Source organism: Perognathus longimembris, chromosome 7 (genome assembly GCF_023159225.1).
Source record: "Perognathus longimembris pacificus isolate PPM17 chromosome 7, ASM2315922v1, whole genome shotgun sequence".
NCBI classification, from domain to species: Eukaryota; Metazoa; Chordata; class Mammalia; order Rodentia; family Heteromyidae; genus Perognathus; species Perognathus longimembris.
Window position 1 is genome coordinate 22,265,851 of NC_063167.1, and position 21,018 is coordinate 22,286,868.

A 21,018-nucleotide genomic window follows, 5' to 3' on the forward strand; every position below is an offset into this window, starting at 1 on the left:
CTTGCTCAAGGCTAGCATTCTGCCACTTGAGCCACAGTGCCACTTGAGCCACAGCGCCACTTCTGGCCATTTTCTATATATGTGGTGCTGAGGAATCAAATCCAGGGCTTTATGTATATGAGGCAAGCACTCTTGCCACTAGGCCATATTTCCAGCCCCTGGGGATCACCTTTGTTAATAGGTTCTTAATACATTTAGTTTGTATATCTTTGTACGCATGATTCATAAGTTTGATCTTTTGATTGAGTTTGTAAGGTCTTCTACATTCTTTTTGTATCTTCTAAGTATTTTATCTAATGTCTTTGACTTTATTGCTTTTCTTCATCTTCGGTCTGTTACTCTTCAATTTTTCAATTTGTTCTGTTCTAGTTGTTAGGCTTTCAGTTGAGTTTATCTTATCCATTCAGGGATTGGGACTTGAACTTAGTGTCTGATGCCTTTGCTCAAAGGCTGGTCCTTTAGCAACTGAGCCTCTCCTCCAGCTCATGGATGAAGTTTTATTTGTGCTTTTGGGATCCTAAATTTCAGAATATCAATTTGATTTATTTTTGAAGCTTTTTTATTTTTATTTTTGTTGGTCATGGTGCTTGAACTCTGGGCCTAGGCGCTCTCTCCGATTACTAGCTGTGAGCTGAAATAGCTCAGGGACAGTGTCTAGGTCCTGAGTTCAATCCCATGACTGACCCAAAAAAGGGGTTGAATGCATGACTTAAGTAGTGGAGTGCCTTTGTTCAAGCAAGCATGAAGACCTGAGTTCAGGCCCCAGCACTGCAATTTTTTTTTCATCAAATAATTAAGTCTAGTAGTTGGCTTTGTAATGATCAGTTATCTATCGCTTCAATTAATTTATATATTGTAAAAAGGGAGATTATTTGTAAGAAATTTTGGAGGTTACCCTGGTTTAGCTGACTTTCTAGAAGTCAAATAATTGTAATTGTTTTGTTAGTATATTGGCCTCTGACAGGTAGTCTATTGTCTACTAGCTATGCTGGTATTTTGTACTTTCAGATCTCAGAACAGTATCCTCGCTTTTCAAGTTTATGAAGTAACTCTTTTATTTCTTTTTATTAATATCTCTTAGATGTGCAAAGGGGTTTCCACTTGATCAGATTCACCCATTTTATTACTTTTCCTTCCTTCTTTTGTTTTAACAATGTCAAAAAGTTTCATTATGAAAATGGAGGTATGACTCAAAGTGGTAGAGCGCTAGCCTTGAGCCAAAGAGCTCAGAGACAGCACCCTAGCCCCTTAGTTCAAGCCCCACAGCAGTCAAAAGAAGTTTCATTGTTTTCATACATGTATTTAGTGCACTTCAACCATATTCACTGTCTTGACTCCCCCCTCCCCATACAGACCATGTTTTACTTCAGGCTTTCTTTTTTTTTTTGCCAGTTGTAGAGCTTTAACTCAGGACTTGAGCACTGTCCCTGGCTTCCTTTTGCTCAAGGCTAGCGCTAACTCTACCACTTGAGCCACAGCTCCACTTTTGGCTTTTTCTGTTTATGTTGTGCTGAGGAATCAAACGTAGGGCTTCAGGAATGCTAGGCAAGCACTCTTCTGCTAAGCCACATTCCCAGGGCACTCCCAACCCCAATCCCTTCTTTTTTTTTTTTTGGCCAGTCCTGGGCCTTGGACTCAGGGCCTGAGCACTGTCCCTGGCTTCTTCCCGCTCAAGGCTAGCACTCTGCCACTTGAGCCACAGCGCCGCTTCTGGCCGTTTTCTGTATATGTGGTGCTGGGGAATCGAACCTAGGGCCTCGTGTATCCGAGGCAGGCACTCTTGCCACTAGGCTATATCCCCAGCCCCACCAATCCCTTCTTATGCAGATCTTGATTGAGTTTTCTTTTGCCATCTTGATAAACAGATACAACATTTTGATATTTTTTACCTTCTTTCTCATCAGTGTCTTTCCTCTTCTTCCTACTCCCCCCAGTCCCACAATTACAAACATGTTTTATGATGATCCTGTATGCATTTATGTGTGTTTATCTTTTGGATCTAGCTTCACATATGAGAGAACAGTGATCCTTGGCTTTCTGAACCTGGCTCATTTTGCTTAAAATGATGACTTGCAGTTTCATCTATTTACCTGCAGATGACATAATTTCATTCTTCTCTTTGGCATAATAGTACTTAATTGTATGTATATACCACATTTTCCTTTCTTTTCTTTTTCTTTCTCTTTTGGTTTGTACTGGGGTTTGAACTCGGAGCTTGTGCTTGCTTGTTTGGGTTGTCTGCTTAGCTTGTGCTTTGCCACTTGAGCTACTTTTCCAATCAAGCTTTAAAAAAAAATTTATGTTACTATAATGATGACGTAGAGAAGAGCTGCAGTTTCCCGAGTCAGGTAATGAGTACATTTCTTGTTTTTGTTTTGTCTTGTTTTGCCAGTCAGGGAGCTTGAACTCAGGGCCTTATCAATGCCCCTGGCTTCTTTTTGCTCAAGGCTAGCACTCTACCACTTGAGCCACAGTGCCACTTCTGGCTTTTTCCATGTATATGGTGCTGAGGAATCGACCCAGGGCTTCATATATATGAGGCAAGCACTCTACCACTAAGCCATATTCCCAGCCCCATGAATACATTTCTTTTTGGACAGTGTCTCTGTTCTCTCCCAGTTTTTCCCTCCCAACCCCACTCACAAGTTGTATAGTTCATTTTCAACATAATGTCTAGTCAGTATCACTGCTGCATTTGTTCACCCTTTGTCCCTCCATTTCGCTGCCCCACTTCCCTCCTAAAGACAGATAAATGAATAAACAAGACAAAAAGAAAAGAAAACAAAAAGAACAAAGGAAAAACCTTTGTTTCCATTTCCTGGAGTTCATTTTGATAAATAGTCTTTTATGTGATCAGAGACACATAGGCATTCCACCTTTGTGTTCTTCCTTTAAAAGGGTATCCTCCTTTGGTCTTACTGTATATGAATGCTTAGAGTCCTGTATAATTTATCATGCCCTGGTATATTTTAGATCTAGCTTCCACATGTGAGAGAAAACGTACCATTTGTCTCTCAGCTTGGCTCACCTCACTTGACATGATTTGTTCTAGGTCTATCCATTTCCCTGCAAATGGTACAATGTCCTTTCTAATGGTTGTGTAAAATACTATTGTGTATAGGTACCACATTATTTTGGATCTTATCTATTGTAGGGTAGCTGGGCTATTTCCACAGTTTGGCTATTTTGAATAATGCAGCAGTGAACATGGATGTGCAAGTGTCTTTACAGTATCGTGGCTTGGGATGTTCTGAAGCCTAGGAGTGGTATGGGTGGGTTGTAAGGAAGACCTGTGTTTAGTTTTTTGAGGAAACTCCAGATTACTGTCCAGAGTGCCAACCAGGCTTTTTGTTGCTTATTTTACAGATAGTTTTGTAGTCTTTGCTGCGCAGATATTTTTTGAACTACAGTCCTCTGGATCTCAGTCTCATGAGTAGCTAGGATTAATAGTGTGAGCCATTGGCCTTCAGCTTCTACCACATTTTCTTAATCTGTATATAGGTTGTCTATTGTGAATAGTGTTGCAAAACATGCAGCACATGCAGGCACTTCTATTGTATTGGATGTATGATCATGAGTAGATGGCTAGATCATATCAAAATTCATTTTTAGGGTTTGTTTTTTTTTAAAGTAACCTCCATACTGCTTTCCATAGTGGTTGCAATAGTTTACATTTCCTTCAGCGGTTTATAAGGATTCTTTTTTCTTTGTAACCTCACCAGCATTTGCTGTTTATGTTCTTTTTTTTTTTGGCCAGTCCTAGGGCTTGGACTCGGCCTGAGCACTGTCCCTGGCTTCCTTTTGCTCAAGGCTAGCACTCTGCCACTTCTGGCCTTTTCTATATATGTGGTGCTAAGGAATCGAACCCAGGGCTTCATGTAAACAAGGCAAGCACTCTACCACTAGGTCATATTCCCAGCCCGATGATGAGCATTCTGATCAAAGTGAGATGATTTCATTTTGTTCGAGCATTTCTTCACCTGTTTGCCCATGTCCATCTTTTGAGACTTATCCCATCAGTTCATTTTCCTGGAATGATTGGAAGATGATTTATTGAGAGTGGTGTTTGGAATTCCATGCATATTCTTTCATCATTCTCTTTGTCTGATGTGTAAACAGTAGTCTCCCAATGTATAAGTTGTATTAGATCAGTCTAGTGAGTTTACCACTTGTGTAACATCTCCATTTCTGGCTTTTGGCCCTTTTTTTTTTTTTTTTTTTTTTTTTGGCCAGTCCTGGGGCTTGGACTCAGGGCCTGAGCACTGTCCCTGGCTTATTTTTTGCTCAAGGCTAGCACTCTGCCACTTGAGCCACAGCACCACTTCTGGCCGTTTTCTGTATATGTGGTGCTGGGGAATTGAACCCAGGGCCTCATGTATACAAGGCAAGCACTCTTGCCACTAGGCCATATCCCCAGCTCATTTCTGGCTTTTGGTAGTTAATGGAGTTTCCTGGATTTGTCTGCCTTGTCTGCCTGGCTTCCAGTTGGCATCTTTAAGTTTTCTGCCTCCTGAGTAGCTAGGAGTGAGCCATCGGTGCCTGCTATTGTTTTCTTCTTTTTTGAAGGTGCCTGCTAGGTTGCTGATAAACCTTCTATTTCATTCTTTTGTGTTTCATAAATTATCTTTCCATCTTTTTGTTTTATTTCCACATTGGTCAAGATTTTTGTCATTACCCTGGCTAATACTTTTGTTTACAAATATTTTCTTATAGCCCCTTCTCATGGCCACATGTACTGTCTTTTTTTTTTTTTTTTTTTTTTGGCCAGTCCTGGGCATTGGACTCAGGGCCTGAGCACCCTCCCTGGCTTCTTCCCGCTCAAGGCTAGCACTCTGCCACCTGAGCCACAGTGCCCCTTCTGGCTGTTTTCCATATATGTGGTGCTGGGGAATCGAACCGGGAGCTTCATGTGTAGGAGGCAAGCACTCTTGCCACTAGGCCATATTCCCAGCCCACATGTACTGTCTTTTTATCTATACTTGTCACATTTCCTGGATGAAAGTTTAAATAATTTCCTAGAAATTTCTTTTCTGTAAATTACCTGTTTATTACCCAGATTGTTTTTTGTTTATACATCTTAAAATTTCTCTTTCAAAGCATTGATTTATTCCAGAAACCTGGGATTGGGGATTAGTGTTTATATTTGTGAATATCAGATACTATTGATCACTGAGGTTACTTGTGTTTCCCTGAAGATAAGTAGGTAATTTTTTCCCCCCCTTAGGACTTTATCCCTGGCATAGAGAGGCTGACTGTGTCGTAGTCATAGTAGGCAGAATCTGGGTCAAGAAGCCAGAGTTTTGTGTTTTTGTGTCATTAGTATGTAGTAGGCATGGAAGTAAGAGGCTAGAATATTTAGACTTGTGTATTCTGAGCTTTTAAAGACTAAGGGTGGATAGAGTTCTTTGATAGAGTTGCCTGTGCTTTAATATTTCCCCTCTTTTGGCTCTACTTCTGTCTTTGGCCCTAACTCAATAGGAGCCTTCCTGTAATATGGCTTTACTTCACGAATGGCAATTTTCTGGTGATAGCCAAGCTATCACTATCAAATGTTTTGTTAATTGTGATGAGAAACTTTTCAATAGTTTTTCATTAGTGTTGTTACTAACTTCTTAAGGTTTTTTTTTTTTTTTTTTTTTTTGCCAGTCTTGGGCCTTGGACTCAGGGCCTGAGCACTGTCCCTGGCTTCTTTTTGCCCAAGGCTAGCACTCTGCCACTTGAGCCACAGTGCCACTTCTGGCCATTTTCTATATATGTGGTGCTGAGGAATCGAACCCAGGGCTTCATTTATACGAGGCAAGCACTCTTGCCAGTAGGCCATATTCCCAGCCCACTAAATTCTTAAGTATTGGCTGTTTTTTGTTATTGTTAGAAACATATGTGCTTATACCCTTTTGTCATGTAAGAATGACAAAAAGGATGAAATTTACTATCTCTTAGATATTTTTGTTGGAAGGCTTTGGCCTGAACAGTTGTTTTTTCTCTGAGCAGTTTTTATTTATCTAAAGTTTGCATTTTACTGTTTGGAAGTATTTTTTGTTGATGTTTTTCATGTACATAATTTAACTTGAAAATTATAGCTCCTTGGGGAGGGGAATAAGGTGGGAAGCCAAAAAGTAAGATTAAGAATTTATGGGGGCTGGGGATATGGCCTAGTGGCAAGAGTGCCTGCCTCATATACATGAGGCCCTGGGTTCGATTCCCCAGCACCACATATACAGAAAATGGCCAGAAGTGGCGCTGTGGCTCAAGTGGTAGAGTGCTAGCCTTGAGCAAAAAGAAGCCAGGGACAGTGCTCAGGCCCAGAGTCCAAGCCCCAGGACTGGCTAAAAAAAAAAAAAGAATTCATGAGTAACATTACTTTTCTCTTTTCTTTTTTTGCCTTTTCAGTTTGAAAAGAAAAATGGTGCAGGTTTTGATGAAATTGTAGAGAACTGTAAGTACTATTTGAGAAAAAAAATCATGTGTTTAGGTAGATGTAATTCTGTATAAAACATGTAACTGTTAGACTGTTTAGTTAGGATTGACTTACATGATAATTAGTCCGGTTTGCTAGTCTAGATTTCATTGTTTGTGTTAATACTTGTAGGTTCATTTAAATTGTGAATCTTACTATTTTTCAGTAAATGTTTTCTTCTCAGTTATTAGTGTACTAAATACAGTAATACTTTGTGATAATATTAATTATATAATAAATTATGCTTACTATTCCTACTTCATTTTTTTTTCAAAATTTTATTATCAAACTAATGTACAACCTACTTCATTTACAGTCTTTTAATTTTTCTCTTTAGAGTGTATGTTATAGCATTTAAAAAGTAACTTTTGTTTCTATGATTATAAAAGTAATACATTTAATTTACAGTATAGAAATGAATAAAGTAGAAAGTTAAAGTTTCTGTTATCTTTCTTCAGAAATAACCAGTTTTAACTGATTAATATATATCTTTCCAGACTTTTTTCTATGAGTATACAGAGTTGTGTGGTATATAGGGTTTTACGTGTCTATGGATGAATAATGTAAATACTACTATTCCATAGATATCTTTCTGTGTCAATGAATATTATATTCTGTGCCATATTATATTCTTTTTAATGGTCACAGAATTTGTTTTATAGTATGATTGTAATTCAACTAGCCTCTTATATACAAGTGCAAATTATTTTCAAATTTTTGTTACTATAAACAACAATGAATGTTTTCATTATATATATCTTTATATACTTATTGAAATAATTTGTGAAGAAGTTCAAAGAATAACATTGAAGAATTATTAAAGGATATTTATGTGCTTGGTTAAGAAGGTTACAGTTTGTAGCTGAATTTAAGGAAAAAAAATCAATCCCTTCCCTTCCCCTTTCCCATTCCTTTTTCTGTTCCCTTTTCCCTCTCCCTCTTTCCCTGCCCCCTTTCCCTCTTCTCTCCATCTTTCTCTGCCTCTCTCTGCTCTTCCCATCATAGGATTTGTGAATACTTTCTTTGTTTGGAATTAGGTTGGTGATATTTTTGAGTGCTAACAAGTGTTTTAGAATACAGTCTAACCTTCTGTTACTTGATGTATTGAAAGATATTTGGTGGATTTAGTTATTTAGATGCCTTTTTTAGTAGAAAGCTATAAAATAGAGTCTAGCTAGCTAATCCAAAAGAAAGACTTTAACAGAATTTAGGGTACAGGTAAAAAACTTATTTCCTTCATATACTCAACAAAAGCTCATGGATGGACCTGTTTCTGCTGTGCTTACAGAAAGCAGTTCTAGCCGGGGCGCTGGTGGTGCACAACTATAATCCTGGCTACCCAAGTAGTCTGAGATGTGAGGGTCAAGGTTCAGAGCCAGCCTGGGCAGGAAAGACCACGAGACTCTTATCTCCAGTAAAGTACCAAAAAAGCTTCAAGTGGAGCTGTGGTTCAAGTGGTAGAACACTAGCCTGAGCAAAAGAAGCTAAGGGTTAGCACCCAGTCCCTGATTTCAAACCCTTGGACCAGCACGGAAAAAGAAAAAGAAGCAGTTCTGTTCCAGTGGTTTTCAGTTTTCTGAATACTATTTTTAAATTTCAAGTTCTTAGGAGAAAGGTTTCAAGTAATTTGATGATCTTTGTAATGGGATATATCCTTCTGCCATTGCTACTTGTTTTTATGAAATTATTTTTGAATATTTGCTTGTACCTTTGCTCAAGTCTGTATATTGGTAATAAAAAATGAACTAAATGACTTTCTAACAAAGTTTTTAGTCTGACACTTTGTTAAGTTGTTTTGGGCCTTTTGTTTTATTTTTGCTCTTGTAACAAAAATTTGAAGATGGGATCAAGAATCTAAAGGCTTTAAGTAAATGTAGTTGTGCTCTGCTCCTAACATTAAGATCTATATTTCTGATACATGGTGGGGTTTTTGCTTGACTCTTTAAACTGGTATTGAGCTGGAGAAAGAAAGGTTGGGATTTAGTGTTAAAGTCCTTGCCTAGCATGTGGAGGCCCATGGCTTGATTCCCAGCCCCACAGGAAAAAGAGAGGGGAATAAAAGACTGGAGATTATGAAAGGTTTTTACACCAAATGTTTTATGCAAATGGTATAATAAAGATTACTCTTATCTCTCCTTTTTTTTTTCTTTCTTTATTTCTTTTCCTTTTTTTTTTTTTGCCAGTTCTGGGGCTTGAACTCAGGGCTTGATAATTGTCCCTGAGCTTCTTTCGCTCAAGGCTGGCACCTACCATTTGAGCTACAGTGGCCTTTTCTGTTTATGTGGTACTGAGGAATCAAACCCAGGGCTTCATGCATGTTAGGCAAGCACTCTACCACTAAGCCACATTCCTAGTCCCTCCTTTTCTTATATCTTAACATGAAAGTAATATTGAAAGCCTTGGAGGTAAAGAAGTGACTAATTTGGAGGACAATGGCCTCTTTTCAGGGAGGGATTCCAATATCTATCCAGGAATGATAAGGCAGACTTCTATGTACCTAATGTTTACAAAGTCTTGGTGGTCATTCAGGGCCTTTGATTGTGTCTTAGAATTCCTGTCCAGGAAAAAAAAAAAAAAACGGTTATATTTCAACTCAGTACTTCAGCCTAACTATTGTAGTGCTAGACTTAGGAAATATGCAAAAGCATATCATAAGGGCTGTAGTTATACCATTGACATGGATACCTTTTGTGCAACCATTGGCTTGGTACTGGGAGTTGAACTTAGATCCTTGCCCTTGCTAGGCAAGTACTCACATGAGCCACACTCCCATCCCTTTTTGCTTTAGTTATTTTTGGGATTGGGTCTCATATTTATGCCTCTGATGGCTTAGACTGTGATCCTCCTTTTTCTACCCCTGCATAGCTGGGATGACAGCTACACCCAGGTATGGGTTGAGACAGGGGTTTGCTAATATTGATCTTGAACTATGATCCCTTACCCTTACCTCTCTGGTAGCTAGGATTACAAGTGTGAGACAACATACCCAATTTATAGACAGCTTTTTTCATAGGTGGAAGGATGAGATAGATAGGACTGGCCTGTAACTTGCTGTATAGCCCAGCTTCAGCCTTCTGAACTTTTTCTTTCTCCCTTTTAGTCTTCATTGACCATTGTTGGACATAACATTAGCTAGTAGAATTGGTGTGGCTTATATTTGATGAATTTATGATAATAACAAAATGTTGTTATAAATAAAAATAAATTTACAGTGACTATTGGTGTGAAAATACAATTATGCAATCTTAAATACTTTGTTACAAGTCCTGAGGCTTGAACTCGCACTGTTCTTGAGCTGCTTTACTCAAGGGTAACACTCTACCATTTAAGCCATACCTCCACTTCTGGCTTTTTTGGTGTTTAATTGGAAATAGGAATTTCATGGATTTTCCTGCCCTTGGCTGGCTTTGAACCACAATCCTCAGATCTCAGTCTCCTGAATAGCTAAGAATATAGGCATGAGCCTCTGGTGGCTGGCTAAAAAGATGTTTAATTTAATTTAATTTATTTTATTTTTTTTGCCAGTCCTGGGGCTTGCACTCAGGGCCCAAGCACTGTTCCTGGCTTCTTTTTGCTCAAGGCTAGCACTCTGCCACTTGAGCCACAGCACCACTTCTGGCCTTTTCTATATATGTGGTGCTGAGGAATCGAACTCATGGCTTCATGTATACGAGGCTAGCACTCTTGCCACTAGGCTATATTCCCAGCCCCTAAAAGATATTTTAACATTGCTTGTTTTCTGTATTGTATAAAGTATGAGATTAAAAATTAAGATTCATGATTTGAAACAGAGTCTGTTTATTTGAAAAGAGATAGCAGCTAAATCTTGTATGGCAAGAAAGGAGAGAAGATAAATTTAAAATATCATAAATAGCATAACTAGTCTTTGACACCTCTGTGGTATAGTATATCTATAGCTATTGTCTTGAATGACTTTTGCTTTATTTACTCACTTATTTTTGTTTAAATGAACTTCTCTACTTTCAAAAACAATATGATCCTGAAATATTGAAAATTTCGAATGTATGTAAAAAGGTGTCATCTCTCACATCTATGACCCTTGGTACTCTGCAGGCTGAGATCAGAATGATCATGGTATGAGGCCAGGCCAGGCAATATGTTTATGGGACATCCTATCTCCCCAGTAAAAGTGAATATGGCAGTGCATGCCTATCCAGTTTTGTGAGACGTGTAAATAGAATGGATGGGAATTCACGTTGGCCCTGGGAAAAAAAGCAAGACCCTATTTAAAAAATAACTGAAGAAAAATGGGCTGGGATAGAAGTGGAGGTGTTCAAGTGGTAGAATGCTATCTTTGAGCATAGTAAAGGGACAGCGCCCTGGCACTGAGTTCAAGCCCCAGTACCAGCACTTAAAAAAGCTAGGTATGTCTCAAGTGATAGAGTACTGGCTAGCAAGTGCAAAGAACAAAAGTTGTGGGGCCATCTTTGGTTTAGTTCATCAGTACAGTACATACATGCCAACCTACAGTAGGCCCTGGGGCAGGGAAGGTGGCTCAGTGGTAGAGCGCTTGCCTGGCATGCATGAAGCCCTGGGCTCAATTCCTCAGTACCACATAAACAGAAAAAAATTGCAAGTGGAGATGTGGCTCAAGCTCTAGAGTGCTCACCTTGAGCAAAATGAAGCTCACGAACAGTGCCCAAGCCCTGAGTTCAAGCCCCCTGATTAGCCCCCCCCCAAAAAAATCAAAAACAAAAACTCACAGAACAGTAGGCCCTGAGTGGTTCACCAACAGTGTACACACACACAAAAAAAGTAAAAGTCTCTTTCCATAAAATGTGTGATGCTGTATTGTATGTGTTCTAATTTAGTGCTTCCGTTTAAACAGGCCACTTTTTTTTTTTTAGGTACATGTTGAGTATTTGTATGAATATAGGTATAGGTATCATTGATCTTGATCAGTGCTGTAGTGCTACAATTTTCAGTGGTCACTCAAAAAACTTCAGTATGTTGTCTTAAAAATGAAGAACAAAGGGTGATTGGGTTTCTAGAGGTATTTTGTATTTTAAAATTATAATTGCTTTTCTGTACTGGGTCTCAAACTTTGGGCCTTGAACTTGCTCAGTTTGCTCATGGCTAGCACCCTATTGCTTGAGCCACTGCAGTCCTTTGTTGGTTAACTGGAAAAGGAGTCTCCTAGACTTTCTGTCCTGGCTGTGTTGTTGACAGCTGCACTTTGAAAGAAAACTGAATTCTAGGTATAACTTCGGTTTTGCGAAAAGTTGTCCTCTGGCTACTAGCCTATTAATAAATTAAGGTTTTAAGATTTTTTTTTCAGCTATGATTATAAATAGGAATTGGAGGTTTATTTTTATTTTTTTATTTTTATTGTTAAACATGTACAGAGAGGTTACAGTTTCATACATTAGGCATTGGATACATTTTTTGTACTGTTTGTTACCTCCTCCCTCATTCCCCCCTCCCCCCTCCCTGGAGGTTTTTTTTTTAAATCATGGTTAATGTTCACTGATGAGAATCAGGATTTTAAGAGTAGTTCTAGAACTCTAGAAGAGCATCTATTTTTTTTTTCAGACATGGAATTTGATATGATTACCAAGAAGAGTCAGGTTTGTTCCCAAATTTGTTTGTTCTAGTAGTGTTTGTGATTGCGAGTACATAATTTTAATTATGCCTTTATAAGCTAGTGGAATCTTGAAAAGTAAGCTATTGTTTGTGTAAATAATTTGAATAGTTCAGAAAGACTATGTCAACATGGTTATATAAGTATCTTACTCTATTATTTTACTTTAAAGAAACCATTTGCAGCTGTGAAGATGGCTTTAACATTTCTGATCTATTCAAGAAAGAAAGGAAACTAGAATTAGTCTTGACCAATCATCACATGATTGACAGATATGCTTCTGTGAGTCTCAAGTAAAAACAAATCTTTAAAGCATTTATGTATCATGTTTAATGATTTCTTTCTTCATTTAAGTATTGATTAACAAATTACATTTATAGTTCTATAATTTAAAATGGCTTATTATTTAGGAAGTTGTATTAGATGAAATAGCAATGAGAAATAATCTTAAATATTTCTGTGAAAAAAATGCTTATTTAAACTTTTACTTAAAACATGCCAAGATTACCTCATTTTTATGTGTATTATTTTTGCATTTTATATATATATTTTTTATTATCAAACTGAATTACAGAGAGGTTACAGTTTCATACATTAGGCATTGGATACATTTCTTGTACTGTTTGTTATCTCGTCCCTCATTCCCCCCTCCCCCCGCCCCCTTATTTTTGCATTCTTATGAGTTGGCATATACTTTTATTTCTCTGTTCCTTTATATAGCAAGGAAAAGTAACAACTGCAGAAAGGTTTTAGAGAGCCATAATCTCTAAAGTTAAAATCAAAATTGATACTACTTTATTTCTGAAAAATCATAGTTTGATGAAAACCAAGAATGTAAAGGAGAAATTAAGTAATGGATTAGAAATCAAAGACTAGCCCTTTCACAGTGTCCATTTATGTGGTACATGGATTCCTTAGTTGATGGTGTTACCTTGAAATGAAGTGATTCTTAGATGTAGTATAGAAATGTTAGTATGCCAGTAAGAGTAAGAGTAAGCATAAAAACAGAAGCCAACTTTATTTGACATGTGAAATTTGTTATTATCAAACATGGTACTTAAATTATTGAAGAATCCTTTTACAAAATCTAACAATCTAAGCTCAGCTCACGCCTGTGATCTTTAGCTGCTTATGAAGCTGAGATCTGAGGATTTGTAACTGAAGCTACCCTGGACTGGCAAATCCATGAGACCTTTATCTCCATATAACCAGCAAAAAGATAGAAATGGAAGAATAACTTAAGTGGTAAGAGTGCCACGCTTGAGTGAATAAAGATAAGCAAGAATGCAAGACTCCAAGTGCAAGCCCTAGTACTGTCATGTGTGCAAATAAAAATGTAATCATTTATCTGTATTTCCCATTACACTGATCACAACTTTTATTGTACAGGTACTTTCCTCCTGAGCCTATTATTACCTTTGGTAATTCATTCCCATGAACATAATATAAAGTTGTTATACTTTTCTTTTTTCTCTCTCTTTGTGTGTGTATGTGTGTGTGTGTGTGTGTCTGTCTGTCTGTCTGTTCGTCCTGGTACTTCAATTCAGGGCCTGGGCAAAAAAAGCTTAAGGATAGTGCTGTACCACAAGAGAGCCACAGCTTTACTTTCAGCTTTTTGGTGGTTAATTGGAGATAAAAGTCTCAGAGACTTTGCTGTCTAGGTTGGTTTCAAACTGTGACTGAGATATCAGCCTCCTGAGTAGCTAGAATTACAGGGTGAACCACGAGTGCTCAGCAATACTTTCCATTTAAAGAAATAATTCTCACACCTAGGTATGGTAACACACCTTAGTCTCCGTACTCTGGGGGATGAGTCGGCAGGATTATGGGTTTGAGGACAGCCTGAGCTACTTTAGTGAGACTATGTCTTCAAAACCAGAAAACAAAATGAGAACCAAATGAGAAACAAAAACACCAGTTCTTTTTTTTGCCAGTCCTGGGACTTGAAATCAGGGCCTGAGCACTGTCCCTGGCTTCTTTTTGCTCAAGGCTAGCACTCTGCCACTTGAGCCACAGCGCCACTTCTGGCCATTTTCTATATATGTGGTGCTGGGGAATTGAACCCAGGGCTTCATGTATACGAGGCAAGCACTCTTGCCACTAGGCCATATTCCCAGCCGCCCTAAATTGCTTTTTGATGGTCATTTTGGAGATGGAGTCTTGTGGACCTTTCTGCCTAGATTGGCCTTGTTGAACCTTGATCCTTTTGACCTCAGCTTCCTAAGTAGCTAGGATTATAGGCATCAGTCCCTGCCTTAATTTTCCTACACCTCTGGGACTTACTTTGGTGTGAGTTAAGGATCTGGTTTTTCCCAGTAGCTACCTCTTTATCCCAATACTATATCCTAAGTTTAAATGTAGAAATATTGAAAGTTGCTTGCAACATTACTTTTTAGTATTGATTTCTCACCTGGAACTTAAACTTCTGGCCTTTAAAAACTCATTTCATTCATGAAAATAGTTAAAGAGCACATGTCATGTGGCTTGCTAGTGAAGATTAAATATTAAATAGATAAGGTTCTTAATTTTGACTGTTAGGTGCTTACTGTATGCCCAGTAGATTTGTGGGTATCGGTATGCTTTTGACAGCTTGTTTCTTTAACAGGTGCTTAAAAACTGCTTTTGTTATAAAGCACTGACTCCCTACTTTGACACACATTAACTAAAGATGGGAAGAAAGCTAGGTGTCTCAGTCTCCATTTTGTTTCTGTGTCCTTTGCCATGAACAATTCTATCTTCTAATCAAGCCAACTTGAAAGCCAGAAGGAACAGACTAGACCACATGCTGGTACTGATGTCTCTTAGAGTAACAGGGTTTACATGACTAATCCTGAGAGACTACCTCTGATTGCTACCCTGGCCACCCCTGACCACAAAGCTTGTAACAGGGAATGCATATTCACACTTTAATGTCCCTCAATATCACTTATCTCTAATTCTTTGTGTATTTAAATCTGTAACTCCTATCTGTGTGCTGAATATGGTAATGTACTATCTTTCCATGGCTGCATATGCCATGTAATCTTTCCCTGCTCTTTACCATGTCTCTTTAATTGATGCACAGTGGCAAGTGGTCAGAACAGGCATATAGAACTGCTAGAGCTTGGGCCTAGGGTCTAAACTCAAATTTCTTTTCTTTTTTTCTTTTTCTTTTTCTTTTGCCAGTCCTGGGGCTTGGACTCAGGGCCTGCACACTGTCCCTGGCTTCTTTTTGCCCAAGGCTAGCACTCTGCCACTTCAGCCACAGTGCCACTTCTGGCCATTTTCTATATATGTGGTGCTGGGGAATCGAACCCATGGCTTCATGTATACGAGGCAAGCACTCTTGCCACTAGGCCATATTCCCAGGCCCTAAACTCAAATTTCTGATTATTACAGAATTTTCAAATAACTGAGAAAACTGAAAGAATAGCATATGAAATATGTGTAATACTTCCTATCTCCATGTCCTGCTTTTCTTTGTGTTATGCTGGGGGGGAGGGAGTAACAGGTATGTTGATAATGCACCAGTAAAAATTTGTGTGTGAGTGTGCTGATACTGGGGCTTGAACTCAGAGACTAGGTACTGTCTCTGAGTATTTTTGCTCAAGAGTAGCACTCAGCTACTTGAGCCACAACTTCACTTCTGAATTTTGCTGGTTAATTGGAGATAAGAGTCTCATGGACTTTCCTACCTGGGCGGTCTTCAAACCATGTTCCTTACATCTTAACCTTCTGAGGGCTGGGAATATGGCCTAGTGGTAAAGTCCTCGCCTTGTATACATGAAGCCCTGGGTTCGATTCCTCAGCAACACATATATAGAAAAAGCCAGAAGTGGCGCTGTGGCTCAAGAGATCAGAGTGCTAGCCTTGAGCAAAAAGAAGCCAAGGACAGTCCTCAGGCCCTGAGTTCAAGCCCCAGAACTGGTAACAAAAACATAAACAGCTTTTCGAAAGGCATGACATACCACCTCAGGGCCAGTAAATTTTTTAGTCTATATTCCCCCGATATTTTAGCATCTGTTTTACCATCTGTTGTTTTAATTTATTTTAGGTAACATAAGGTTGATTTGATAATTTTATTATTTCCTCTATATTCATTTATTTTTCATTTAAAAAAATTTTTATTGTCAAATTGATGTACAGAGAGGTTACAGTTTCATACGTTAGGCATTGGATACATTTCTTGTACTGTTTGTTACCTCCTCCCTCATTCTCCCCTCTCCCCCCCCTTCCCTTTCCCCCCCATGAGTTGTTAAGTTCATTTACACCAAACAGTTTTGCAAGTATTGCTTTTGTGGTCATTTGTCTTTTTTACCGTGTGTCTCTCGATTTTGGTATTCCCTTTCAGTTTCCTAGTTCTAATACCAGTATACACGGTTTCCAATGTACTCAGATAAGATACAGAGATAGTGCAGGTACACCACAGGAAGGGGATACAAGAAGATCATCAATAATAGAAGCTACGGTTACACATAGCACGTTGAAAGTAGTTACAACAGTGATATAACAATCGTTTCCATAAGATGGAGTTCATTTCACTTAGCATCATCTTAGGTGTTCATAAGGGTATAGCTATTGGGCTCTTGTGATCCTCTGCTGTGCTTGCCTCCTATTTCCTCTATATTTAATAGCCAGCATGTTCTTTATATATTAAAAAAAGCTTTTTTCCCAATGTATAACATGACTGTGAACCCAGATTTTTATTTACCATAACACTATTTCTGATTTTCTTTCACTTTTATGTCATCTTTACAACCTAGCACAGTACTTTCTAACCATAGAAAATGTGCTGAATGAACGAATCAATATTTTATGCATAGAGAGCTTTTGGAGGATCTTAAGAGAGCATGTAATACAGAATGAATTATGTTTTAGAAAGATGCTTCTGGTGTCTGTGGAGAGGGCAACTTCAGGTAAACTTTCATTTGGGTTCTGGACAGTTTGGATTTAGTTACAAATAAGAGAATTTATTGGTTCATGGAGTCCAAACAAGGGTTGAAGAATCAAACAAATGGGCTTCAAAAATAGATAAGAATCAAGATACCAGTGCCACTGTTGTTTGAAGTCTTTGTTTCACGTTGCGTCCCTCTAGTTTTTATCAGTTTTAGTTTGCCTTCTTATGGACCATTTAAACTTGGTTTGGGCATGGAGTTTGTAAGAATATAGTTGCTCCGTAGGTGTTTATGTGAATTGAGTCAGTGTACTATATGACATAAGGTTTTGTGTGTGTGTGTGTGTGTGTGTGTGTGTGTGTGTGTGTATAGGCTGTTGAACGCAGGGCCTTGTTAATGTACTATTGAAGATGTTACTGTAGTACAGGAAGATTTGGAGTATTAGAACTAGATACGGAGTGGAAAAAATAGATTTGAGAATTGAGTAATAATAAAATTTGTCAGGAGAAAGGAACATTGAAGCAGTTCTTTCTTCCCTCTTGAATGACTGCTCGTTTGGTATGTCAATTAATGAAGTGTAGGAAATGTATTTTCTTTGAATGAATACATGATGTCTTGAATTAGAAGTGGATTTAGAGATCTTAATTTTGAAGAACAGGTAAGCCAAAGTTACTAGAGAGTCAATGGGAAAAGTCAAGGTTATGCAGATAAATAAAATAGTTTAGTTTGTGAAATAAGAGATCTGGAATCTTTAAAAAGTAAAGTATGAACATAGGAAGAGTGTACAAAATAAAATTAACAGGGCTGAGAATATGGCCTAGTGGCAAGAGTGCTTGCCTCGGATACATGAAGCCCTGGGTTTGATTCCTCAGCACCACATACATAGAAAATGGCCGGAAGTGGCGCTGTGGTTCAAGTGGCAGAGTGCTAGCTGTGAGCAAAAAAGAAGCCAGGGACAGTGCTCAGGCCATGAGTTCAAGGCCCAGGACTGGCCAATAAATAAATTAATTAATTAATTAACAAGCTGATTAGGAAGGTAAGAAGAAGTACAGTGTCAAAAGAAGCCAAAACTTTTTTGCCCAGGATAAAATAAAACAACTAAGGGGCTGGGGATATAGCCTAGTGGCAAGAGTGCCTGCCTTGGATACACGAGGCCCTAGGTTCGATTCCCCAGCACCACATATACAGAAAACGGCCAGAAGCGGCGCTGTGGCTCAAGTGGCAGAGTGCTAGCCTTGAGCGGGAAGAAGCCAGGGACAGTGCTCAGGCCCTGAGTCCAAGGCCCAGGACTGGCCAAAAAAAAAAATAAATAAAAAAAAAATAAAACAACTAAAAGAACATAAGAACTGAAAAAAATGTGCACTGAATTTGACAATGACATTAGTGAGAGTAGTTGTGGGAGGAGTTGGGAGCAGATTACATTAAACTCAAAGGACCAGTTATTGGAGGGGAAGTAGAAACAAACTAATGTAGAGATGTATTGTACAAGCTTGTGATAAAAAGCTGGCAAATGATGGCAGTGTAAGAGATGGACAGTTTTGGAATGCAAAGATTTTAGCATGTAGTTATGAACAGGGAACGGGTTCGTTAAAATTTAGGGTAGCTACATTTTATTTCTGTGTTTAAATACTTAACATTGCAAACTTCAACTGCATTAAATCTGTGTAAGTGCTAGTGCAGAGAAAATGTGATTCTGAGACCAAAGACCTGGTTTCTACTAGAAATACTCAGGGCCCAACTTTGTTGCACACCTATTATAGAAATCATAATTACTACTTTAATTTTCCCTTCTCTGTTCCAGTCATTGTGCTAGTAATCCTCACCATAAATTAATTTTCAAGGTGAGTATTAAACTACTTAATACAGATTCTTTGAGAGTTAACTTCTCAGGAACACAGATTTTTAGGATCATACTAGATCTTGAAACACAGATGGTCTGATCCTGAAGTGGGTGTTCTTTCCTCTATATCAGATTGTTTTTAAAGTTTTCTCATTTTTAAAAAAAAAACTATCAGGGATAGTAATATCTCTCACACCTATATCAAAGTGTTAAATTAGTACCATGATAATAATAATAGTATCTATATTGTGTTTGGAAAGAAAAAAATATTGGTTAAATACCAGAAAGACCTTATACTTATGGTCATCTTTAGCAGTGTCACTTGTCTAAACAGTATTTTACTTTTTAAGGTGGTGGTATCATGGATACAGAAATGTCTGAAGATATAGACCACAACCTAACTCCTACCCTTGACAGCATGTCTTATGGAATGCCGAATCAAACGGGATCTGAAAATTCATTGCTGGATGAAGATGATTATTTTTTGAACTCGGGGGATCTTGCAGGAATTCCAGTCGTTGGTAGTGACAATGAGGATGAACAGGATTTTAGTTCAAAGGACAATCTTGTTTCTTCAGTTCATACTGATGATAGCTTGGAAGTAGAGAGAAGAGCTACACAGCATGAATCAGACAATGAAAATGAAATACAAATTCAAAATAAATTAAAAAAAGACTTTCCTAAACAGTTTGATCAGGTTTCTGTCTTTAAATCAATACGGAAAGATTTTAGTTTAGTAAGAGAAAACAGCAAAGAGACATTTTCTGGGAAGGAGAAAAATAGAGACCTAACTTACCATGAACGTGAAAAACGGTTGGATAAATCCCATAAAGATTTGGATTCAAGGTTGAAAAGCAGTTTTTTTGATAAAGCAGGTAATAATTGTTGGCATAGAACCATAAAACGTAATAAAAAGTACTGATCATGTAACTTTTATTACTTTGGATATTAAGTGAAATGTGAACAATTCATTAAGTGAAATGTGAACAGTTAATTCATTGAAAGCCTGCCCTTTTGATTTATCTTTGTTTTTTGCAAAATGATTGTATTCTCCTCCCCCCCCCCCCAGTAACTTTTGATAACAGTACAAATGGTTGAAAATAGCTTTAAACTTCATTTCTCTCTCCCTTGGTTTTAGTATTTTGATAAGAAGGCAAGCTGTTTTAATCATCAGTTCATTTTCTTAGGTTGACTATTGGAACCTGAAGTTGGATTTAATTTCTTTGTGGTGTAGCCCTAATTTAAACTGTTGTCCCTCCAATTGGTCTAAATTAGTGAAATTTACTTTTCTTTGTTTTATTTTATGTTTTATCAGTTTCTTGAAGCTTCTTTTTGCCTCGTTATCCAGTGCACTCTTATGCTTTTAACTCTTGTTCCATATATATTTTTCTCTGCCTTGCTCTCCTTCTATTTGCCTATATGCTATTCTCTCTTTGTATATATGCTTATAAAAGTACTTCATAAAAAAAGTACTTCATATTCAGCGATGCCTAAACCTCTTCTATTCTGTAGTCTTTCATAACCACTATACATTAAGAACTGTTTCCTTCTTTATATTTCCATAACATTTTGTCTTTGCCTCATTTTTTGTAGTACTAATCACATAATATTATAACTCTGATTTGTTTTGTTTCTTTCTGCCTTACTACTAGTACAGGAGTTTCTTGAGGGCCAGATTGTTTCTTACTCATTTTCGTATTCTTGGGACTTAACCTGGTACCGTGAAAATTATAGCCCTTCTACAGATCTCAAAGGATATGGAGGAGAACAAGTGCGCTATACCAATCATTGTAATTATTATTATTTTTTTGCCAGTCCTGGGGCTTGAACTCAAGGCCTAGGCACTATCCTGAGCTTCTTTTGCTCAAGGCTAAGACTCTACCACTTGAGCCACAGCATCACTTCTGGCTCTTCCTGTTTATGTGGTACTGAGGAAATGAACCCAGGTTAACACATGCTAGGCAAGCACTCTACCACTAAGCCATATTTCCAGCCCTCATCCTAATTCTTCTGACAATTAGAAAGATATAATAGAAAAACAAACCAGTACTGTGAAAAATAATTATTTTGAGTATTCATTATATGCAAAGCTATGTAAAGGTATACTATATTTCCCAACATGCATAATTTAGTCTTCTTTCTGAAGAAGCATCATGTCTACTAGTAGAAGGGACAAGATAAGACAAATAGAAATGTCAGTGACCAATTGAACAGCATGAAATTTACTTTATAATTAAAAATAATG

The 21,018-nt window shown here is 37.9% G+C and overlaps 1 protein-coding gene across 7 annotated transcripts in view; it reads left to right on the forward strand.

The window, feature by feature from the left end:
- The window catches only part of Zmym4 (zinc finger MYM-type containing 4), a 104,475-nt gene that overhangs the window by 21,402 nt on the left and 62,055 nt on the right, over positions 1-21,018 (forward strand). For 5 of the 7 annotated variants that reach the window (XM_048350859.1, XM_048350860.1, XM_048350858.1 and 2 more), the window contains 2 exons: positions 6,391-6,436; positions 19,124-19,648. In XM_048350859.1, coding sequence (XP_048206816.1) covers positions 6,391-6,436; positions 19,124-19,648 — 571 coding nt within the window. Of the gene's footprint in view, positions 1-6,390; positions 6,437-12,231; positions 12,342-19,123; positions 19,649-21,018 lie in introns of all 7 variants that reach the window. The other 2 variants (XM_048350861.1, XM_048350865.1) reach the window with 1 other exon arrangement.